Below are 25189 nucleotides of genomic sequence, written 5' to 3' on the forward strand. Positions count from 1 at the left end.
GCCTTTAAGAATTCAGTATCCTACACATTGATTTGGAGGCTGCAACTCGGGCTGAATATGGAGTGAGCTCTAACCAATTTCATATTATTAAGGGGGTAATTATCAAAAATCTTCAGAAAGAGTGACCCAGCTAAATAATGCTGGCAAAACATCAGCGACAAAATTATTTAACTTTTAGAAGAGTGCGAATAGTGAAACATCTCATTTTAAAATCCAGTATTGAGACTGATGATGAAATTAGGTCATTGATTTTATTTTATTTATTTTTATCATGTCCCATGGTGCTCCCTAGTCCCCACTTTGGGAACCACTGTACCAACATTACCCAGCATCATTTGAGATTGCTCACTTGCCACACCCATGATTACCAGAATTGACACCAAAGCGAACGTGCGCATGTCCATGAGGATGCTTTACGGGTCGGTGGGGGGTCCTTTCCTGCCTGCCTCTATTTATCTTACTGCTTGTGTGAATATTACATTAACATGCAGGCTGGTGGCAAGATGAATCTGTGTGGAGAGTAGCCTACTTTACAGATAATCTCGCTATCCATGCTTGATGGATTGAAACCCAGCCCTTTTCTTTCTATGTGAAGCCGACCGGCTTCCTGTGTTTGTGCCGTTCTCAATCAAAGATGCGTCAAGTCAGACAGGAGCAGGCAGGACAACAGCGGAAATGAGGCAGTTTTACTTTTAACATAAAATATTTTTTGAAGGAAATTTTGACTTGTAGGGTCAAAAATTTGTCATAATATAATCAACAAATGATTATGATGCTTGGATTACAAACACCACTGTTTCTTGGCTGATTAGCAAAGAAAAGGAGCAAATCAGTGAATGTTTTTTAATGGTCATCTTAAGACGAACATTAAACACCCTGTTGGGGTGCAGGGTGGGGCACAGTTTAACATCTTAAGACTACAAAAAATAACACGTTAATGTGTCACATTTGTACTCTCAAAATAGCAGAAAAAGAGTGTGTTAACATGTCACAGTTTAACGTCTTAAGATGACGTAGCGGGGTACTACCACTTCATAAGCTTCTGAAGGGAAACCCTATACAATAACTGCAAGAACAGCAATAATTCCCCACTCAACCTACCTTGTATGACTTAAGTTGGGCTTAAGAAATAATATTGATTAATTTATGGATAGTGATATGGTTGCTTATTAAATTAAAATCACCTTCTGGCTGTCCAGTTTATTGAAATAATTAAGCGATATATAAAATTACCAGCTGGAACATTAAAGTAATGTTTATACATTAATGCACCATGTACGTACTTTTACTTTAATATAATTCTGAATGCAGAAGTTTTCTTTCTAATAGAGTATGTTCATTCTGAATTATTACTACCTTTATTTAAGTCAAGTATGTACTTCCTCCACCACTGGTAAATGTAAGCACACTTTGATAAGACATATGGCCTTATTTGAAAAAGAACAATTGCTATATTTTATTAATTCACATTTGATTTCTGTTTTAATGTAATCATAGGTGTCACAGTGTTTTTGGTCAACAACAATGGAAAAAATAGTGAGGCTTTTATGTTGAAACTCTTGGGCAGAAGTGTGAGTTTTCCGTCTAGCTTGCCTCCCTGTGGCTCAATCTGGGAGAGAGCGGACAGGGACCCCGCTGCTGCCACCTCAACATGGAGTAGCGAGATCCCAGCCTTTGCTGCAAAGAAGCAGATCCCGTAGAGAGGAATACGCGACGGCCTCTGCTTGATCTATCCGTCGAAGTCCACGCAAATGCTCCAGCAGCGGCTGTTTTTCGTAAACGCAAAGGAAAGCTCGGCTTTTATTTGAAAGATGGCGAACGACTCTCCAGCTAAAAGTCTAGTAGACATAGACTTGGCTTCATTGCGGGTGAGTGCAGCCGAACACATATTTTTGTTGTTGTTTTGCGATGTTATATTTCCCCTTGCTCGATAAAACACACGTCCCTCAGTGTTACTAACATTGGCAAGTTTGAGCCTGTTTTCCTGTGCCTTCTTGTTTGAGATGAAGTCATGAAAATGACCGCTGAGCCATAGCGAGGTGTTGCCAGTGTCTGGTTTTCCTTTGTTCGAGATGCATTTGGCATGTAGGGTAAACCAGGGCGCAACAGCTGGCTCACAGAGGACAATGTTGTCTATAAAAGAAATATATTAACATTGCTATTTATTCACACTGAATCGCCTTTCTGTCTTTTTCCCTTTCAGGATCCAGCTGGAATATTTGAATTGGTGGAGGTAGTTGGAAATGGCACCTATGGACAAGTATACAAGGTTGGTTGGAGGCGCAGTGCATGGCCTGTCCTGTTTTCACAGTGCACGCTCAGGAAAGACAATGTTTCCCCCACCTCCTTATCAAGTCTGGGAACAATGTAGCTGACATTAAAAAGACGTGTCAGATGTTGCTACCAGACCACACCACTGATGATTCAGTTGATAAAAGCACAGGGATGTAATGTTTCCAGTAATGGTGGCTTGTGTTGGTATCATTCAGATTAGAGCCTGGTGTTTGCATTGATTGTTCATCTGAAAGGTGTGTGTTTGTGTGTGTAAAGAGTGAATCAGTCTACCGTCTGATGCATCATCTATCTTGCATCACCTGCCTTACTGAAAAGTAGGTGAGGAGGCAAGGATGGAGAAACAGTTTCTGTCATAAGACCGCTCCCGCTGGTCTCTGTCTGCAGGCCATTCTTTTCTTTTAAACGTTTCTTAACAACAAAACCAACATTTATATCCTGTTTAAATCAGGACTTTTCCAGTTCACTGGATGGGAATCCCACTCTCTGGGCCATCTGCTCTTGGTGTCACATTTCTCTGCTGAAAATGAACATTGCGGCTGTTGAAAGACATTGCCAAGGAGGGAGAGAGGGACAGCGAGCGCTGTCAAAGATGTGGTCGAACAGTTTGATGGAGGGATGGCCTTGGATTGGAGAGGCATCCTCCATAGACTGTTGTTGTAATGGGCCTCCTTGTGTTATTGCTGCAGCTAGCTAGTCACTGGAGGCTCCATTTTGTTGCCCACTGCTTAATGACATTTAACCACACACCTATATGTTAAGTAGCAAGTATTTGCAGGCTAGCAAAAAAACCCCATCAATTTGCTTGTGCACTAAGCAGCAAGCTAAGCTGAGTATTTAATTCTGACAGCCAACAGTGCTCCAGTGACCTGCATTCAATCCCCCAGTGCTGTGAACTTCCAGGATCTCCCCCACCTCAACTGACAGAGTGAATCCATCTGTGTGCAATGTGCCCACCTTAAATCAGCCCTGTGTCATTAGGAAGTGTGATGCTTGCATGCTATCTTCCCACCAGATGGGTTTGATCCGGGCCTATGGGACGGAGAATTACTGCTTCTCCCTCTTTTTTGTCACCATAATCTCTCCCTCCATTCACTGTCCAATGCTAATTCTATTTGCGAGTGCTGCTGTGTGGGAATGGAGCTCGTACAAGAGAGGGCTGTCAGATTAGCCCGCAGTTGGCACGAAGACACGGTTGTAGCAGCCTGGAAGAGATGAGCCAAGCTGTGTAAAGCAAAGTCATAGCTTGCTGTAGCCTAATGCTAAAGCTTGCTGCAGTAGCCTCCTTTCGACTAGCCATCGACCAGTGCTTTGACTGTCATGTTAACCAGTTGAATGGGCATGTGGCCTGTGAGCATGTGCAATGGGAGTGTGGTGGTGGTGGTGAGGAGGGGCTGCAACTGGTAGAAGAGCAGCTGTCCAGTTCCAGAAAGAACCTGCACCCCGCTCTGACAAAGCTGAGTTTGTCCCCTCGCTTTTTGGGTCTCTCAGTCCGTCAGTCAGTTAGATCCGCAGAAAGGAGGAGTTTGTCTGCAGGGTTTCAAACGCCAACCGACTGAATAATCACAACAGCCCCCCAACTGAAAACGGGGTGGAGTTTCTTCTCCTTCTGAGGCCTTTTTCTGCTTTGTCAAGCACTTGGTCACAGATTGCAAGGCCCTTTTTAGTTAACACAATGTGACCAAGCTTCTTTACTCTTTGATTTGTAGTGACTTTTGATTGCTTTGAGACTTTACCCTCTGGCTTTTTTTTTTGTTATTTAAGGTGGGCTGTAGGGAGTGAAAATACTGGTAAATACTGAGTTTAAAGTTAGTTTTCACAACAAATGTCAAGTGTATAAGTGCAGTTTTTGAATTTCTTTGTTGCTGCTGTTCACCGTTCCAATAAGCTGATCATAATGTTAACTGTAGAGGATATACAGTGTTATTCTTTCATAAAGACCTCGCTATAGGAATATGGAGACTATTTGTTTTGCAAGCTTTTCACTGAGGGATACACTCATGGGTTTTGGTGCATTAAAAATCAGCACATAGAGGTAGTGTAATGATACATTTCACTGTGGTCATATTTGCAGTCTTGTTCACTTATTCTTTGATCAGATAGTTCCTGGTTTAAATCATAATTCTGACATTTTAAAACTGTATTTTATTAGACTACGTTCTTGTACGGCTGCTTGTGTTTACTCAACATTTAACACTTTAGAACAAGAAAAGGGGGTTTGTTTCCACTGTATTTCAGCAATACTATTGCAATATTTCAGACAACACTTAGCTGTAGACCTGATTAAGACCTATCACTGCTGGCCAAGGATCAGATCCCAACAAAACCTATTTATGTATCTGCTGTGTTGCACTGCTTGCAGCTTATTCAGAAAATTAAAGAACCAAGCTGTTCTCTAAGACCCCAAAAAGCCATGTCAAGGTTCTTGTGGCCATGCTGTGCAGGCTAGCTGTAATCTCTGCCAAGAGGGCAGCAGTTGCCCCTGGAAAGGGGCCAGATGACAGTCAACTTCTGAAAAAACAGCGCTGCAGATTTTGACTGACGGCCATAAAGAAAATAATGTTATAGCTAAAAATCCCTTTTTTAAAAATCACTTAATTTTGCCTTGGCTAGCTGGCTGATCGAAATGGAAGCCTGGATCTATATACAGATTGAACACACTTGTTACAGTGTTATCACCAAAAGTGATTCATTTCGAAAAGTATTGTAGTTTTATGCTTGTACTGAAAACATATACCAGTGATTTTAACCACATTATTTAGATTTTTTTTCCCAATAAAATGCTATTGCAGGGTTTTTTAATTCAGTAGCTGCAGGAGCCCCTAACTTGATCCCTCACATTGCATCTGTAGCCATATTCCTCACTCTTCTTTAAAATGGCATGTGCATTTATTTGAATTATGCATTCATAGCCATACTACTTGAAAACACTGCTCTCACATGAGATTCTCTCTGAGTTTCTCTCCCTCCTTCACTCTTTATCAGCTGGCACCAATCCAGCTGGCTCAGTAGAGGATCTCAGGTGCCTCTCTCTGGATATAGGGATTAAAAAGAAAAAGAGAGAGAGTAATGATAACATAGAAAAAGACACAATTCCTCAAATTGAGCATGGTATGCAAGGAAGATTCCCCCTGCTCCACAGAATGGCCATATATAGTCAGGCCTGAGGCACCAGAGCTCTTGCTGACCTGACTCTCTGACTGCATTGCATCCACGGGAGTGTGCCAAGGTTGTGCCCACCAGTATTTTCAAACCACCATGTCCCTGTGTTTTTCCAATGGTTAAAATCTATGGTGAATTGACCAGGGGATTCTACTGACAATAACCAGCGAGGTCATGTGGCTGAAAACTCACCAAAGCAGAAGCACCAAATGGAAATAAGATTTATTTTCTACCGTGCACATGCACTACACATAACAGGCTTTTCTAGTAGGCACACTTATCCAGTGATATCATATGCTAAAGACAAATTTCCTTCAGCAAGTTTATTCTGTAGCTCAGCAGCTTCTCCTCTCCCAGCGCATGTCCTCCATCTCCTTCCTTTGTTTTCTCCTCCAGCCTTAGGGGCAGCCTCGCCCCTGCCCTCAGGACAAGTAGCTCTGTCCTCAGGGGGGCTCGCTATGCCTGACGGCCACAAGGGGTGTGAGCTGCTGCTGAGGAGGGAGCGGAATCATCTTGTGCAATCTGTTAAATGCCTAACAGTGCCATATGGCGCTGGGTGAGACTGGCGCTTACCTCAGGGCAGTGGTTATCGGCGATCAAAGCAGAAAGGTGCTTTGAATGTTTGTTAGAAACGGAGGATTGTGGATTTTATAAAATACGCCCCGGTGTTGAAATCTTTATTCTGCAAACAAGTCAAAGATGCTCCAGGTTGCACTTTAAATCATGCCATGTAGGTGCATCAGTTCGCCAATGTTGTTGACAATGAGATGTTGTCTGACTTAAGTTTAATCCTCATCAACCCTTGTGGGTGTCCAGCTTCAGTCCTTTAACAGAGCAAGAGTCTAATACTGGCTTATTAAGACATCAGTGTTAATAATCCAGTATTGGTCAGTCAGTATTAATATTTAAAGTATACAATATCTGATAATGATGTATTGGCCAATAGTATTTTTTTGTTCACGTAGCTTTTTGGCAAGGATCCCTCAAATGTGTTTTTTGTTTGGTAGAATAAACTTTAACATGTTCAACTGTAACATTTGCCACCTTTATTATCAAAGCTGATAGTGACAGTAAATCAGATTTTTAACATGGTGTTTTGACAGATTTGAGATTTCTTTATTTCTATTGTAAATGAAAAGGAAGCATCAGACATTGGCGTAGCTGTAATATTGAAATATAGAATATACTTTGACCACCTTAATTGAATATGTGGAATGTAGGATTGCCTATTTTGCCAGTCAAATTGAATTTAATTAATATAGCCTAATACTACTAATGACTTGCTGCTTGCAGAGCAGTAGCTTGGATGCCACTGCTGGACCTTGTGGCAGTGAAGGGCTCGCCTGCTTGCCTAATGAATGACTCCTGAATGGGGCTCATTGGTAAAGAGCCTCAGTGCTAATTGGCTGTGTAGCTTTTAGGTCAGAATCAGGCTACAAAAGCGGCCAGGGTCCTGTGTTGTGTCACACTCGCACTCTTGTTCTATTATCCAGACACGGTGTAACTGCAAGTACATTAGTTTGAGCTCTTTTTAAAGAGTCAAAAGTCATGCATGAAACATTCAAGATGGCAACACACACTGCAGTGTACATCTCTTTTGTGCCCATCTCCCCCTACAGTGACCCTCTCCCTCCCTAATGGGTGTCACAAGACCCGCAACGTCCCCTGACCAGCCATGCTGCCTGAACAAAACTCTCTGTGTCCGTGTGTGTGTGTGTGTGTGTGTGTTCATGCTACGGTCTGTGTGTAGCTCATTGAGCCACCTCATTACCCAAGTGGTGTTGAGATGAGACACAAAGGCGCTGGCAGACGAGACAGTCTCTGGCCTGTCTTTCTCCAGTGGCTTTCCTTGACAGCTCTTTTCTCTTCAAGATCGCATTTCCTTTTAAGAAATGTCTTGTTTTAATGTGCTAATGTGCTGGGACAAATAGATCCTCTCATGTAGTGGGAACACCTGAGTCCAAATCAAGGGGATGGTATTTTCTCCAGAGTAAAATCCTTCTTCTCTCTAAGACCCGCTCAACTGGCTCCTATTCCTACCACATGCAGTTAAAAACCATTTCCAAGACAACAGCTCATCTTTTGGTTTTTGTTAGTTTAATGACATCATACCAGGGATAAGGATATTTTCTCACAGTGGGAATCCCACTTTCCTTATTTAAAAACCTGCAAACTAGCAAGTAAAGTTAACATACTGCACCTATCAGTTGCAGCCATAATTTACAGGATTCTTGGCTTATTTTTACTTTTACACCCTAAGCGTCCTGAGGAAAGGCTCAGCCAGTCCATCTTTGACCCCTTACTGCAGCCAACTGCTGCACTGTGATCAATAGACGTACAGTCACATCAACCGGCCTCCTGTGTGACAGTCTTATTCAGCTTCCTGTGTGTACTTGCACTTCGCGTTCACACGTTATCTTGTTCTCTCGCGTGCGATGTCGTCCTTCCCTTTTCAAAGCTGCTCTCCTCCTCTGTCCACTCCCTTTCTTTCGTTCTCCGTTCAGTCTCACCACTGTTTCTTTCTTTGTCTTTGCCGCTTCCATCCTCACTTCTCTGGGGAGTGCTGGAGTAGAGGAGCAGGGCAGAGGCTGAGTGTGTGTGAGAATTGGGTCAGTGTGCTGGTATGCAGCGGCAGTATGAAAAGTGGTAGAGTCCAGAGAGGCAGGGGCAAGCCACAGCCCTGGATGTCACGTGCTGCTGCTTACTGCTAATTGATCATTCCTTTCCCCAGCATTTATCTGATGCGTCTTGTGGAAGGCGGGGGGGGGGGGGGGGGGGGGGGGGGGGGTTGACCTGCCTGTTTATCACCTTCTGTCCACCCACCTACTCAGTCTGCCAGTTCAAATATCACCTTAGATGTTCACATGACCCTGCGTGAGGGGTCATCCATCTCATTAATGCGGCACTACAGGCTCACACACTCACCTGTGACCTTTTACAGATCCGAACCATGGCACCCAGCAGTTCTCTCCCTCCCTCGCTGTGTGTACTAATAATATGAAACCAAGTTTGTTTTGCACCTACATGGCTAGTGAGAAAGCATGTCGCTCATTTTCAGCTCTCAGGGCCAAGAGTCCTGTTGCGGGGTGGGGGAACATTAGGTTTACCTTGTTTGAAAGCCTGTCAGCATTTTGAAATGGTTGTAATTGATGTTACATTAACGTGAATGATGCAGGGAGGGGAGAGATGAGCCTTGTGGAAAAGTGTATGGGAAACTGTACTCCCCCATTGTCCACCCAACTCCTGTGGGCAGACCACTAACAATACTGCTGTGCATTACTGCTCACTTTTCTTAAGTGGAAATCCACCCTAAAGCACGAATTTCCTAACAAATATCGAGAACTGTGTTTTGTTTATGTACATAGAGATGCTGGAGTAATGGTGAAACACTGTGACACCTGACGTGTATTTTCTTTAAATGACACTGTTGGCACACTTTGTAGTTTATACATGCCTGTGAACTAATGCTCATTTAATGGGAAATTCTACAAAACCCTTATGTCAGCACTCAGTTTAATGGAGCAGCCTGTTTGAGCAGCTCTTATAGAGTTTCTAGCGCTGACTGAGATTTCTCCTCCACAGCTTTATTAATTGAGCCCTCCATAGACTCGTGTATTTTGTTTTAGGGTAGATTGTAACTTAATGTCTCTGGCTCTAAAGGCAATAAGTCAGTCAGTGGTTTAGTGCTGAGCTGGAGGGAGGCCAGCAGCACATCTGGCCATGGTTAAGAAGAGCTGCGATGGGAGGAGTGGAGATGGAGGCCAGGGAGAGCTGAGTGATAACTCAGTGCCTCAGATAACCCCTCCACAGCCACGCCTAGCTGGCTGCTTCAAGGGGCCCTGTAGGGCCTAGCCGCAGCCTTCCAGCGATCAAGCCATGCCTATTTCTAGGGTCTGTAATAGGGGCATAGCCACAGGACAAGAAACGATCAGTGGATTATTGATTTGTTTATTATACATCTTCAGCAGTTTTATAATTAATTAATTGTTTAAGTTTTTTATCAAGGAAGATGGCAAACATTTTGCTTCTCAAAATGTGAAAACTGTTGTTTAATATTGTAAATTGATTTGGGGCTCTTGACCAGACAACACAAGACATTTTAAGACTCGACCTTTGGCTCTTTGAATTTGTTACCTTGCATTTCTCACTATGTTCCGACATTTTTAGCCTAGAACAATTGATCAGGTAAGTGTAAAAAATAATCAACACATTAATCGGTAATGAAAATACTCATCTGTTGCCGCCATATATAGGACAGTTTGCCTTATAAGTAGAGAGCGGTAGATGTTTTCTTGATGTTGTCGGTCAGTACATGACATGAGGCAAGTTAAGGAAGACATTATAGAATGAAGCAGTGTCTGCGTTGGTGCATTTTTTGATTAATCTCTGGTTATGCCATAGACTTATGATGGACTATGAATTCTCTATTATCACGTGTTGCCATTATTCAGAAGTTAGTGAAAGAAAAATTCAATATGTCACTTGCTGCATTTCTTTTTTTAAGTCAGTCATTGAATGCTGCAAATTATGCTCTGTGAGCCGTTAAGCTCAATAACTAAATATCCTTGTTATTAAGGAGGGCATAATTTATGGTTCAGAGGGCTAGAAGTAGTCTGTATCTGTAATAAGTTAATAGTAGTGTAAAAACCTGCCCTTCCCAACCAAAACATAGGAGTGCCAGATCCATGTTGAAACTGAGGTCAGGAGCATGGTTTCAGTGTCTGACGGAATATCCTTATCAATGTATTATGTGCTTATGAAGAATAAAATAAATGTTGACAGATATTTTAGAAGATTTTTATATTACAGTCAAAACATTTTTAATAAATTAATTAAAGAAATTGCCACAAATTAATGGATAATTTACAGTCTCATTGAGAATACATGGCCAGTTCCTAGTACATACAGTAACTTAGTTAATAGTAGATTTTTAGGATCTATTGAGCAGACTTGGCAGAATCCTTTCTCCATATCTGACTTTCCCAAAACTTGCCTCTTTAATTTGTGCTGATTCACATCATTTGTAATTAAATCCCAAGTAACTGCTCAGTGTTTTCCTTACTTCAAGGGCAATAGACAGATGAAGGAAAGGGATTCAAGCATGTCAAGAAACTCTCATTACTCATGTGCTAATGTTGTGTAACCCAGTTGTTTTGTGGTATCAAATGCAATAACCTTGTGGCCTAAATAACCCTATCTCCACCCAGAAGCTGAGAGGCGTTTATTACGACCATAAATTCTTCAGGCTCACAGAGACTGAATCATAGCAAAAAACACTTTGTATTCTCACCTCCTGGTTTCTCCAAACACATATTTTCAAATGATCAATAAACCCAATGTAAACAGGCATTTCTGCTAGGCGGTCATATATTTACACACATTTATCTAGGCAAATGTCAAATGCAAAAGTGTAAGAACCCACCCCTTGGGTTTGTTAAAAGCCAAAAAGACAGATAAATGGCATTGTTTGCGAGCTGGCTGTATCCCACAAGTATCTGGATGGCCTCTCTGTGATTACATCCTTGGATCAAAGCAAGCTTTGTCTCCAAAAAGTATTCAACTCAGAGTGAGTGAGTAGTGCTAATAGAGGAGGTTTATCAGCGCAGAAACACAATTGGCATCTTGATTCTTCAATTCCTGACCCCTTTTTTTTCTTTCTGCTTATTTTTAAGATTAAGACCATTTAACCCCTACGGGTGCAGTGTTTACACCTAGTGTGGGCTAGAGGGCTTTTTACAACATTGGTTCCTGTCACATTTTGCCCAAAGCCCAAGCTGATGTCTTTTGTCTGACCAATAGTCCAAAACCCAAAATATTCATTTAACCTGCAAAAAACAGCAAATATTCACATTTGAGGGGCTGTGAACCGTGAATTTAATGATTTGAAGCAAAACTATGCAATTGCTGAATAGCGGCCACAAGCAGCAATTATACGATGATGGCACAATATTATCTATGGTCTGTTGTTCTAAAGACACCATCATTAGGTGACCTGACTGAGAATGCGTGGGACCATAAATAGAAAATAAAGTCAACAAAATACCTCAGTGATGTCTGTGTTACAACAATATGTATTTAAAGTTTGCTAACATTGGCCACAACAAGCTACAGGTCACACCAGACCAGGTGAGGCTGTGGCCTCTCAGCATGTTGAAATGAGCAAAGGTACATTTTATTGCTTATGAGCTTCATTTGTAAGAGGAAGAATATATTTGTTCTGCCAGAAGTTACATTGTCTCATCAATATGGTCTCGGATTACTTTCCTGTCATTCAGCTAATTGACTAATTGATTAATTTTTTCCACTGAATAGTACATAGTACCTTTAAAAGTAAGGATGACTATTGAGTTTCTCTGGGTAACACCTGTTAGCAGTGAACGCAGCCAAGCAGGCTGCATCAGCGCTAGCAGCGAGTACATGTGGAGTTGACGGCCGTAATGTCAGCTTCAGTGTTGTTTTTGTAGTGGCGACCCCTGGGATCAAAGTGGAGAGGATTAAAGGCATTGTAAAGTGTCCCTCTCATTCCCCTCTCCTGCCCTGTGAAAAGAAAAGGCCCCTAAGCCCGCATGGCTTTGATTGTCATAATCCATACTGTTTCAGTTGACTATGGAATGCAGTGGCGAAGGTGGTGGTGGCGGCGTTCACGTGTGTCTGTGTGAACGAATGTGCATTTACATGCGTCTTCCTTCTACAGCCGTGCACGGGCTCTGCACAGTGTATTGGATGCATGTGTCCCTGATACAGTTGCTGAGAGACAAAGCAGCTATATCACTGCTGTGTTGTCCTAAAGAGTCGGAAGGGGAATACCCATACCCAATTGGGCCAGCTCCCAAAAAATGTCCCATGTTTTATCTCCTCTTGGGGTAGCAGGGTGGGAGGAATGGGACAGAGAGGCCTCTATTTCGGTCTTTTGTTTATGTAAGGAGTGGCAGTAGGGTGTTAGGAGAGCAGAGAAGTCTGGGAATGTTGGGACTACATAGCTTGGGAATAATATGCTCATATGTGGTATGTTCTGTATATAGTTGGTTTACTTCACTGTGGGATCTATCTGGTTTGAGATTGCAATCTTTCATGAGAACAATTAAACAATTGATTGCCTTGTGACATATAAATGGCAGTTAGAGGAATTTATCAGTCTGTCTATTATTTTCTCAATAAATTGATTGTTTTGTCTTTTAAATGCAGCCATTTACCAAAATAGTGAAAAATATCACAATTTCCCAGAGCTCAGGGTGACGTCTTCAAATAAAACCCCCTAACTATATTCAATTTACAATGATATTAAATAGAGTGGAAGTTTCAAATCTTCACATTTAAGTAAGTTGTACTAGAAATTTGATTTATCAATGATTAGGAATTGACATCCAGATGACTCTGACACCAGTCTCACGAGAACTGCCGCAGATTTAAAAACAGCCAACAACATAATTGGAAACTGTGGTGGTTATATGTGGTTATATAAAAAGATAATCCATTAATATAGAAAATAATGTGGAGAGTATGATTATTTACAACCTATGTATAAAAATACAAATTGATACCTTTTACATTTATTTAACTTCTTAGGAAGCTGAGCTTACATTCATCCTTAGTTCATTGATTATCACCCAGTTGACAGTTATTAACCGGACATTGAGTTTGCCAAGTGAAACATGGATGCTCACCTCTGTTTTGTCTTGTCACAGGGACGACATGTCAAGACTGGACAGCTGGCTGCCATCAAAGTCATGGACGTCACAGAGGTAAGGCCAAACAACATATGGTTTCAGCTTCAACACCACAATGTACGTGTGGCAGTCACTTCAGAGGATGCAATGTAATGCAAATTAGGCACACCACACTATGATGTATATAAACAACTTTATTTTTTGATTGGACAAAGACAGTCAGATTAGTCCATCTTATAAATAACATGATTTAGCCTAACTTCAATCACGTCACTGGCTTCACATGCATGTGTTGCCTGGCCTTTCCACAGATTTACAGATTAGTTATGACAAGTGTTTGTTGAGGTTTTTGTCGCATCTTAAGAACTTGAAGTGATGAAGTCATTGCTAGGGTTTTCTTCTCTATTTCAACTCCAGAGGGTTGCCCCCTCACCCCCTTTTGTATCGTGAATTGTTGGTTGTACTGAACAGAAGTTATCAGCTCTACAACATTATACTTGGATATCACTTGTTGGCACATGGTTTTGAGCTTACAGAGGAGAAAATGCCATGCTCTGCTATGACACTCCCCAACAACAGGATGCTTATTGAGTGAAGTGCGTCATTTAGCGACCAGCAGGCTGCCCTTAGCCGTGGGAGGTCTTGTCTGCAGCAGGGACACAACCGCACATGCACATATGCAGAAACACAAAGCAGAAGGTTTCAGTGTAGCAGCGAAGGCCAGCAGGGCCAACCACCCACACTGCCATAATGATGATGGAGGAATATGGGTGTAACTGGTACACACCAATGACAGGCCTTACTGGTGAACGAGTTGCACTAAGGGTTTCATCGTCTTCGCTGGGGCAGCAAAGTCTAAAGTCATCTGCTAAATTTCACCCACGCATATTTATATAAGGACACATTTACCACCACTGGGTGCCACATATTTCCAACATACACTGGCGCTATGATCAGCATAACCCCCGAAAGAGGCCACTGACGCAGCAGCAGTAGCCCATGTGCCCCGACTTGCCTGCTGCCACTCCTCACATAAAGCTACGTCAGGACGAGTCAGAGTTACACACTGATTTGTTATCGTGCATAACCGGTACAAAGAATATTGCCCAATTGTTTCCTGTTCTGTGTGACAGGACACTACTGTAGGTGCTCCCTCTAGACATGTCGTAACTTGATGAAAACACTGCTTCTGTTAAATGGAAATCATTTTGCATATAGCAGGGGCCCACTGAGGCTAAACCTGTTTTTACCATATGTTGTGAAAATGATTGCCGCTTGTTGCGTCTCATTTAGAAGTGAAATTATTTTTGTAATTAAGGAGACAAATTAAAGGAAAAATAAGTTGAGAGACATAATTAAATTAATAATTAGTACATGGCATGAGGGCTCACTGATTTATTTGATCAGTGTGAAAACAATGTGACTCAAAGTATAGTTTCAGAGACCTTTTAAAATCTATGGCCAAGATGCGTTGAAGCTGCTCTGGAGGCTCACAGCGTCCCAACACCTTACACAACACACTTTATGTTGGTTTTCCTGTGACAGAGCTTGGCTGTATTTAGGACTGTACATAACAGTGACTAATATTGGGCGTGTGCCTTTAACGCTAGCTTATGCTGTCGTAAAAGTCCTAGACAGAAATCTCCATTAAAGTGATAAAGCTTACTTACTGTTAGACCTCTCAGTGATTTTTAACTGTGATTCAATTTGTGGGCATTAAATAGTATGCTAATCCATTAGAGTGACAAATTTGCATTTGGTGGTAAGTGGATAATGAGACGGTTTGATGTGATATGAGTGCACTTTGAAAGGTGTCAGTATAGACTATGAGACCTTTTGATTGCGGAAATTGTGACAGGAATGTTTCACTATATGCTGACGTATTTTAGCCCAAACAATTGATCAGTTAATTGAGAAAATAATCTGCAGATTAATGGCAGTCAGTTGCAGCCCTAAACCTCATAATCACTCATTAAAATGAAATTGCAAGCACCCGAATGGGTAGAGAATATATTCTTACAGATATTCCAAGTTAGTATAGTAATGCTAAAACATCCATCTGTGACCAACCCAACAAGGTATTTGTGACTTGACTTAACTTTGTTGCATCTTAATCGCACTCAAATGGGTTTCCTTTTCTTGTAACGGTTACTTGATCATCTTCGCTGTGGTTTAGTGAGGCCATGTTGTGCTCTCTCCACTGTCCTGCCTGCGGAGCTCATCCCTAGGCACGCTGGCCTGTCCAGTGTCACTCTGACCCACATTCTCATCCCTGCTCCACATTCTCAAATCCAAACGTTCCTCCACTCCTCTTCTGTGCCGTCATATAGCTCCCGAAGCTAAAAATGGATGCCTCTCTACTTTCATTCAATTTTATTAAAAGCATTACCATTTGTCTGGTATAGAGATGACTGGGTGATTTGGGCTTTGCGCTTCAATTTCGTAAAGGCCGGGTTTTGTTTTTGCAGTTTGGAACCCAGCATTTAAACTCTTTTAACCAGGATTTTGGCTTTTGTCCATATGATGGACAATAAAAAATTAAGCTTGAGAAAAAATTGTATTTTATATAGTTTGTACCTTATTATTTCTTCTTGAGTGTATCTTAAAGCATAATGCATGAAGATAGTGTGTGACCTAGTACCACAGATTAGTTGTGTCTTATGTGTGTGTATTTTGATTGAGTGCAGAGGATATGAGGGAATACAAAGCTTCATTCCTCCTCTGCTTTATCTCTGACATGCATCACCATATGATTGTGTCAGTCTTTCCCTCACCTCACAACCTGAATTGTGGCGGCGAGGCTTTCACTGTCGGGAGTGTGATAATCCAACAGCTGCACAGCAGAGATGGGGGGGAAGGGTTGGGAAGCGGGGGTGCGCACAACAGAAAGGCTTACGTCAACTCAAACGAGTCATGCAGCAGCAGTATGGCCGCCTGCATGGACAGCCAACTGCCATTTTGCTATTTTTGATGCACAATACAGTATGGTAACACCCACATAGCATCACCTTTCTTTCACATTTTGGTGCTGTGCCGCCTGGTGATAAATGAAATAAAATCACTGTTAATAAGTAGAGGCAAACCTCACACATTCTAGTCTGCAGTGATTGCTGTACAACCCCCCCACCTTTGGTTTATGTCCCCCTCCTCCCACTGTACTTTCTATAGGAGTGGCCATGTAACCATAAAGCAAACCACCCATGGGTTGATCCCTGCGTGTGTTCAACTCACTGTCACTGTTAATCATTGTCATCTTGCTATTGGGTTCAAGCAGGGAGTTAGCACTGCAGCTAATTATGACCTTTTTATGAAGATGTGATACTGAACAGGTTTACTTATTTTACTTGCACTAAAGGCCATACCCAACAGAGGCTTCACTTAACACTGCATCAAAGCTACATCTGGCAGTTGATCTGGCTTCCTTCCCAGCCCTAAACAGCTGTAATCATGATAATATCAGCCTGATACTAATGTATTATCTGTGGGGGGATTTGCCATAGATCCAATGTATATTTGATTTTTTGTATTTATTTATTTTATTTTTTTACATGGAATACTGCTAATGGCTACTATACACATCACCTCACAATGAGACTCACTCATGCATCATTAATCCCTAAACAAAGGAATTATTTAGACAAATCATACTGCATTGTTCCGTAGCTAAGTCCTAGACGCAGGATGAATGAGGCCTGGCCAAGCTGAAATGAAACCCCACCAGGGCGTTGTCCCATAGCTTGACACTTGCTTTGACCCTAAATATGGAAGTGAATTGATTTGGGTCTGAAATGAAATCAGCCGAGGCCATATGATGATTAAAGGCCGATGCCCACACACACTGATTATTGTATTCCGGCATAAAGATTTTCCAGTGGAAGGATACAACAAACACCCTCTTGTTCTTTTTTACTTCTGTAACTTGTTTGTGTGTCTAGGATGAGGAGGAGGAAATTAAACTGGAGATCAATATGCTGAAGAAGTATTCCCACCATCGAAACATAGCCACCTACTATGGTGCTTTCATTAAGAAGAGCCCCCCGGGACACGATGACCAGCTATGGGTAAGTCCTCAAATCCATTCAGTAATTAAGGTCGAGTAAGAAGAGAAGAAGGTAGAAAAATGTAGATTCCATGATTATTTCTTCCAAAAACTTTTCCTTTTTTCAGTTATCTTTTCTGCTCAACCCTCTTAGTATTTTCTTTTTCTTGTAGTTCATACTACTGTGGTCTCTTTGGGCAATGTTTTCAAAGGTCATGCATTAAAGGTATTATTGTTTGGTCAGATATCATGGACTAATCTTCTGATGATTTATATCATATCCCTGTTTCTTAGTTGGTGATGGAGTTCTGTGGAGCTGGTTCAATCACAGACCTGGTGAAGAACACCAAGGGGAACCAGCTGAAGGAAGACTGGATCGCGTACATCTCCAGAGAGATCCTCAGAGTGAGCTCATTGTCCTCTCCTCCTCTCCTCTCCTCTCCTTTCCCCTTCCGCAGTCACTCATGTCCTGTGTCTCTCTGCTCCTCAGGGTCTGGCCCACCTACATGCCCACCATGTCATCCATCGTGACATAAAGGGCCAGAATGTCCTGTTGACTGAGAATGCTGAAGTCAAACTAGGTGAGGGGCTAGTGATGTGTTTTAATAACTGTCTGAGATCAGTGTCAGCTGCTGAGGATCTATTGTCAATTTACGCTGTGCATTTTGGGCCCAAACAAGTTGACAATCTTGAGAGAAAGGTGGTGAATTCTTTGGTCGTCGAACAAAAACTGTGGTCATTACATTTTGTTGTACAATCAAATGCCGCTAAACACGGATCATGGTTTTCCAACTGAGCCCCCTTCCACTTCAAAGCTGTTAGAAAAGAAAGGACCAACAAGTGTGAAAGTCTGTAATGTGAAATGACCAAACCTGCCATCAGAAAATTGTGTGTTTGTGTAGGACGCTGTCACTCATTAAGAAGAAGCTGGATGGCAAAAAGGGTTTTCAGGGCCCTTTAAAGCTTCCAACACCAAAGACAGGTTTTATCAAAATTCTGTTGTTTGACCACATTTTGAAAATATGAGAGCAGTGCAAATGGATGACAGGGGTTGTTGATATGTCTGATTGAATCTGGGTTTTTTCTCTATTTACATTGTAGTGATATGATTCACCAGGCATTCTTCCTACAATCTGACATGCCTCAAAATTGATTTTGTCCAGTCTGACACAGATTCTGACAAGGGTTTTATTAGAGTCCTTTCCCTCAGCATGACATGCAATGATTGTTTTCATCTCACAGTCTATAGGCGCCTTTAGTCTGCTTCCTCAACAGAAAGGATAGGTCATTTCATCTGACTTGCAGTTCATCTTCCTCCACAAACCAGTGATGTTTTTATCCACTTAAATTTATAGTTTTGACCATTTTATAGCAAACTTCTCTTTCCAAAATTACATTTTCCTTTTCTAGAAAACGAAAGCACGGCACTCTGTTGTTCCATAAAAATCCTTTTTAATAGTTCACTCACGGTTGATTTGGTGATGCATGCATTATTTCCTGGAGATCCCTCATGTGTAGGGAGACTATTTGAATCCTGCACGGGAATGACGGACTCTGCTACTAACAATGAAAATCACCATAAAGAGAAGTACTTACAGAATATAAATACTGTACATTGAATGCCTATTGCTGATATCAAAAACGAGGTTTGATTTGATTAAAATATTAGGGGATGATAACTTTAAACATGAATTGCCTTCATAGCATCAGCTGTGACGGGTCAGGTAGAAAAATGATGATCACTTTCTCCTGAAATTTCATTTCAGGTTGAGTCTAACAACATGAACATCCTGTTGACTGTGGTCACTCTCTCTCTCTAGTTGACTTTGGTGTGAGCGCTCAGCTGGATCGGACAGTGGGGAGGAGAAACACCTTCATCGGGACCCCTTACTGGATGGCCCCAGAAGTCATTGCTTGTGACGAGAACCCAGACGCTACATATGATTACAGAGTAAGAGCCTTCGTAGAAGTCTCAAGCACTCAAAGCCTGACATTATATCATTGTGTAAAACAGGTGGATAGCACCTGTGAACACGCTGATTTGTCTGAGCATGTGTGCATGTGGCTAATGGGTGTCGTCTTCTCTTGCAGAGTGATCTATGGTCTTGTGGTATCACAGCAATTGAAATGGCTGAAGGGGCGCCACGTAAGTGCCAGATTTTCTTAATATTAGTCTTTGTTTTCTCTGTCTCTTGAATTCTTATTGACATTCTGCATGTGTGTGTCTTCTTACAGCCCTTTGTGACATGCACCCCATGCGTGCACTCTTCCTCATACCAAGAAACCCTCCTCCCAGGCTCAAATCTAAAAAATGGTGAGTACCACCCAGAAAAGATGTTTGTTTTCCATGTGAGTGTTTCTATCCTTTCTAATCCTCTTTTTGTGCAAAAAAATCCTGCCATAGGTTTTTTTGACAGATTTTATGTATAGATTTCCTACTTTATATGTACTCCTGTACATTTTTATTTTATCTCTGACCTCAGACCAGCCAGCATCAGAGGCTTGAATCCAGAGCTTGGCCTTTCCTCTTTGCTTTACTGCTGAGCTGAACATCTGTGGTACACCTGCTCTGGCAGGCTCAGCCTCTTCTGGCACTCACTGCAGCGCTGCTCTGGACGCACTGCAGAAAAAACTCCAACCTCTGACTTTTTTTAAAAACTGGCAGTAGAGCTGAGATGCATTAGTTCCTGTTGTTGTTGTTGTATGCATAAGCTTCTATATTATTATGGATCCTATCTTGCATTAAATCGTAGATTGTTTTGCTGTGAGATTGTTTCATTTTTAAATAGTTTAATTGAACGTAAAATAAACCCAAACCTTTATGGCAGCAGGTGCTGTGGTGATGATAATTCCATTGTGCCGTGCCCAATGTTTCAGACTTTTCATGGTATATATGTGATGAAAGCTTTGATGCTCCCTGTCTACATGCATAAACTTCAATTAACACAGAGAAACCAGAGGCTGTTGTCATACTGTGGAGTGTTTCAGTGACATGAAGGGTCCATTCCTCTTAGGATCCTTGGATGTGCATTATCTTTTCACGGCAGACACATTTGTCTGGCACCCTCTCTGTCATTCATTGTTCCTCTCGGTTGACTCTTGCGTTTCTCTCTGATTCCTCTTCCCTGCTCTTCCTCTACAATCCCCACAGGTCCAAAAAGTTTTTTAGTTTCATCGAGGGCTGCCTGGTAAAGAACTACACGCAGCGCCCCCCGACGGAGCAGCTGCTGAAGCACCCCTTCATCCGAGACCAGCCCAACGAGAGGCAAGTCCGCATTCAGCTCAAGGACCACATTGACCGTACCAAGAAGAAGAGGGGAGAGAAAGGTGTGTCTGTCTCTCTGTGTCTTCACTTGCCAACTTTGCTTCTCTTTTTATTGTGGCAGAAAACCTTGAAACATTTTGTATAAAAGAAAATCTCATGTCATCTCTCGCCTGTTTTTAGCTGTGGTGAGGTTTTGAGTTCTTATTCTAACTTGTTCATTCCTTTTTCTTGTACAGATGAGACAGAGTACGAGTACAGTGGCAGTGAGGAAGAGGAAGAGGATCCCCCAGAGCAGGAGGGAGAGCCCAGGTATTGTCTAAAAAAGATTTATTGGATGCATTACAAACTTAACCCAGTGTCTCTCTAATCTACCCGTTTCCCAATTTCTCCTGGCACCCAGCTCCATTGTCAATGTGCCAGGTGAATCAACTCTGCGCCGCGACTTCATCCGCCTGCAGCAGGAGAACAAGGATCGGTCAGAGGCGCTGCGTCGCCAGCAGCTGCTCCAGGAACAGCAGATGCGGGAGCAGGAGGAGTATAAGCGCCAACTATTGGCAGAGAGGCAGAAACGCATTGAGCAACAGAAGGAGCAGAGGAGGCGGCTGGAGGAGGTAGATTTTGTTTTTGTTTTTTGGGGGGAATAAACGGACTGTGTCACCGAGCTCTCAAGAGATGAGGCTGATCAAAGCCATGTTTATGTTGAGAAATGTTGACGTTTCTTTTGTCCACTGCCCTCGCAGCAACAACGACGTGAACGGGAGATGAGGAGGCAACAGGAGCGCGAGCAGCGTCGCCGTGAACAAGAGGAGAAGAGGCGTATCGAAGAGATGGACCGTAGACGTAAAGAAGAGGAGGAACGGCGGCGCGCCGAGGACGAGAAGAGGAGGAACGATCGTGAACAGGTCAGCTTTAAAATATATTTATTTGCCTTCAATGTATCAAGTGAGGACTCACTAAAGGCTCTGTCATACTTATTTTGAGATGACTGGAGGTCTGTCCGCTCACACCAGAAAGGTGGAATTTGCTAGTCATAGAGAAAGAGATGATTATGGTCACGGAGAACCAAAATGCAGACAACACAAGCTGTGGCCGTTACTAACTAAATAACTAAATAATCACAGGAGGTGGAGTAACTTTGGTAGATCCTTGTGCATTCAGGGAGCTGATTCAGAGGCTGGGTTTTAAGGAATGACTGAGAGAATAAGACAGATTCGATGTTGAGTGTAGTTTATAATGTCTCCTATAATACTATTTAAATTTTCAAATTTTTATTGGAATGATAATAATGCCCACTGGCTGCTTTGCGTTGCTTCGATTGACAGGAGTACATCAGGCGTCAGCTGGAGGAGGAGCAGAGACACCTGGAGATGCTCCAGGAGCAGCTGCTCCGTGAACAGGCCATGCTGCTGGTCAGTCTCACTCACTCACTCACTCACTCACTCACTCACTCACACACCACATCCTGTATAATCTCCATAATATTGAGGACGCTTATAGTTGAGCTAAAATGTATCACTTAGTAGTTCAACATTACAGTAACTAAAGACTGTTTTTAAGGTGTGTAGGTAATTTGCTTTTAATGTTCCTGGAGTTTTATTTCATTGCAAGATGTAATTTTAATTTTCTTTTTATATAAATTGTTGTAGGCATTACAGTGAAGTACTTTGATCAATACATTGAAAGTTAAACCAACAACCTAACAATGAGAAACTGGTTAAATCTGAGGAAAGTTTAAAAATCTTTTTTTGAGTTTATTAGAGTTGCACTTTGATTAAACTCTGTCAATCAGAGTCATCTTCAGATCATCAAATAATTGAGTCATTTCACATTTCAATTTATTTAAGTAACACAATGACAGAATGGATGACTACTATGGTCGTGGGCTTAATTTACTTTCTGTAATAAAAAATCTAAAAGCAAAAATCCTATCAGAAGGGGATTCCCTGGGACAAAGTCTTATGAAATGGGGGTCCGTGATCTAATTTGTGTCAGTTTAGGGGTCCTTGACAAAAGCCACTGATTTATACTACAAAGAAATTTTGTGTGCTTCCATTGTATCATGTTTTGTCAGTGCATCCTATTTTTTAAAAATCATGTTTCACATTGTTTTTGTCAGGTGAACCAAACCATTAATTTGCTTGATGATTGGAACTCCAAACTCTTTTATTATTATTATTATTATTATTATACATTATGTATATTTTATTTGTTTCATTGAGTCTGTACCATGTATTGCCCTTTTAATAAAGATTGTGTATTTTTACATAACACACTACACAGCACAAGTTAGTTTTAGAGTCGGAAGACTACAATTAAAAAATGCTAAAATATTGCATATAAATAAAATGCAGTTTCCGGAGTGTAAAACAGGCAAATGCATTCAAAGTCTGTCTGTAAAAAATTTTTAATGAAAGGATTTTTAAGATGGCACTGATTTTAGTCGGCTGAAGTTTGTCAGGCCGATGCAGGCTGCCAGGTCTCAGTCTCTTCTCACCACCTTGAATCAACCCTGCAATAGGAGTTCAAGTGGCGGGAGCTTGAGGAGCAGCGCAAGGCCGAGCGACTCCATAAGCGCCTGCAGCAGGAGCAGGCCTACCTGCTGTCGCTCCAGCACGAATCCAAACAGCAACAAGGCGACAAGACCAAACTCTCTTCAGACCATAGCAAACCTCCACAGACCTCCACCCTGCCCCCTGACAGAGTCCTCTCCACAACTCCTCAAGCTCAGGTCCTTGAAAGTCCTGTTTCTGTCGCAAAAGGCGCTTGTGAGTCGTCCAAAGCCCCTCAGACAATCCCCTCAGACAACACTAAACCCCAGGCAGCAGTGCCAGAGAAGACTGATTCTGATGAGACTTGTACCAGCCAGCTCTCAAACTCCCCCAGCCCCCCTCAGACTGAAACCCCCACCGACTCTGAACCACCCCAGGCAGAAAGTCTGGAGACTGATAGGCAAGCAGAGCCTGTCAGTAATCCTCCTCCGCAGCCTATCAGAGAGGTGAACCTCCTTGCCTCTGCCTACCCCGCTGCCTGCTCTTTCCAGCTTCTTCTTGCTTGTCTTTACACAGCCTCAGTGACCATGAGGATAGTACAATGGCGCATTAGGGCATTGTAGATTTTTAACAGAAGTCATACATTTACGAGAAAAAATTTTCCTCGTTTTTTTCAGTCGTTAGTAATGCAAGACAAGAATCAGTTAGGCAGACGGTTGGGCAGATATGAGGGACTGCAACAAAGCCACTTTAAAGCATGTGTCAAATCTTTTATAAATGTCTTCCCCAGTTTTTTATGCTTTTAGTCTTTGAACAGAAGAAAGTTTCTTACAATACTGGTTTGTGAAAGTAGATTAGATGTGACAGGTTCTTTTAATAGAGTACAGAGCCTTTAATAACACAAATAGTATTTAAAGTTTTTCTCTCGTACATTTATGATAAATCTTAGAGAATTTCTGATTTTTTTTTCTTGTAATTTTGCAACTTTAGAGACAGACAGATCTCAGACATTCTGAGTTTTTTCATCGAATATTACCCTCCTTCCCCGGCTCTATCATTAATTTATTTTTACCTACAATGGCCCTAATACGCCGTCGTATGATAGAGGTGGTGCGAGCAGCAAATTGTTTTTTCTTTAGCCTAAATAGGTACATTTAATTTAGTGATTTCTGTTTTGAACGCTTTGGTGTTATTCTAGGCCAATAACTAATTTGTTACAACCAAGCCCTATAACCAGACCCTTTGAATAAATCAAGCAGGGGGAGAAGGTTGAGAATGGAAACCCACAGGCTCGCAACCAGCCTTTTTATGTGCTGAATGAAACTCCTCTATTCTCTCTTGGCACTCGCTCTCACTTTCAGTCTTGCTAGTGTCCTTGATTACTAAAACCATTAGGGTGTTTGAAATATTTTTGTCGCAGTTTTCACTTGAAGCAGGCGGAGCAAGAGGAGGAGAAATAATCAATTTGTAGGATTCCTGTTTAACTTCCATAAAAATCTTTAAGGCTCCACATTCAGAATTAATTTGTTTCCCCATGAAAAAAGATGATTTGATTCAATTCTTGCATACATGAGCATCTTTTTGGTGCTTACTACTTTAGTTCCCATAATTTTTCACTCTGTAATCTACTACCTTTTGAGCCTTTTCTGATCAGAAGAAAAAATCAAGTGCTCCTTTTATCCTTTTCTTTTGAGGTTTTTCTTGTCAGAACAATACAGATGTGTTTGGGATTTCTCTTGATCTTGAATGGCTGACCTGTGATTCTCTTCAATGTGGCTGTTTTTGACTCTGTGTGTGTGGATTGGGCCTGTTGCATGTGGATGGCTGAGGCCCAGACTAACATGCAGGACACCCACCATCAACAGAGCTGTTCTGTGTCATTAACAATGATCTTTCCCACCATTTATCATTAAGAAGAATTTTCTAGGAAGTATTTGTTTAAAGAGTCCTGTCTTCACCTCTGTCTGTGCACATGCACCTACGTCTGTACGGCTGCCTCGAATGGGCTTCAAGCATGTTTGATACCATTGTCACGAGATGTCTTTATTGTTGATTGTTGTCAGTCAAATATGAAGGTTTCTGAGTATGTCAAAAGACCTAAAAGTCCTAATGGACAATAATATTCAAAAAACAAGAAGATGGGAACCACTTCCCAGAACCTGCATGGTTGCATTCAGGCCATATTTCATGGTCTGTGCACACGTTTCATCTTTGCCACTGTTATTATAAACTTTAGAAATGGTTCCCCTCTCCTTGATTTTTTTTTTTTTTTTTT

General features: G+C 41.8%; 1 protein-coding gene across 10 annotated transcripts in view; it reads left to right on the plus strand.

Annotated features, from left to right (window-relative positions):
• The first annotated feature begins 1599 nt into the window (after positions 1–1599).
• Positions 1600–25189, plus strand: part of LOC123975548 (mitogen-activated protein kinase kinase kinase kinase 4-like) — a 36701-nt gene continuing 13111 nt past the window's right edge. For 6 of the 10 annotated variants that reach the window (XM_046057118.1, XM_046057125.1, XM_046057149.1 and 3 more), the window contains exons 1-15: positions 1600–1868; positions 2204–2269; positions 13140–13196; positions 17057–17182; positions 17455–17565; positions 17651–17741; positions 18981–19111; positions 19252–19306; positions 19396–19474; positions 20312–20487; positions 20662–20734; positions 20826–21036; positions 21166–21327; positions 21748–21834; positions 22944–23420. In XM_046057118.1, coding sequence (XP_045913074.1) covers positions 1812–1868; positions 2204–2269; positions 13140–13196; positions 17057–17182; positions 17455–17565; positions 17651–17741; positions 18981–19111; positions 19252–19306; positions 19396–19474; positions 20312–20487; positions 20662–20734; positions 20826–21036; positions 21166–21327; positions 21748–21834; positions 22944–23420 — 1959 coding nt within the window. In that variant the 5' untranslated portion in view covers positions 1600–1811. The remainder of the gene's footprint in view (positions 1869–2203; positions 2270–13139; positions 13197–17056; positions 17183–17454; positions 17566–17650; positions 17742–18980; positions 19112–19251; positions 19307–19395; positions 19475–20311; positions 20488–20661; positions 20735–20825; positions 21037–21165; positions 21328–21747; positions 21835–22943; positions 23421–25189) is intronic. The other 4 variants (XM_046057158.1, XM_046057182.1, XM_046057142.1 and 1 more) reach the window with 2 other exon arrangements.

Source organism: Micropterus dolomieu, linkage group LG01 (assembly GCF_021292245.1).
Source record: "Micropterus dolomieu isolate WLL.071019.BEF.003 ecotype Adirondacks linkage group LG01, ASM2129224v1, whole genome shotgun sequence".
Classification (NCBI taxonomy): Eukaryota; Metazoa; Chordata; class Actinopteri; order Centrarchiformes; family Centrarchidae; genus Micropterus; species Micropterus dolomieu.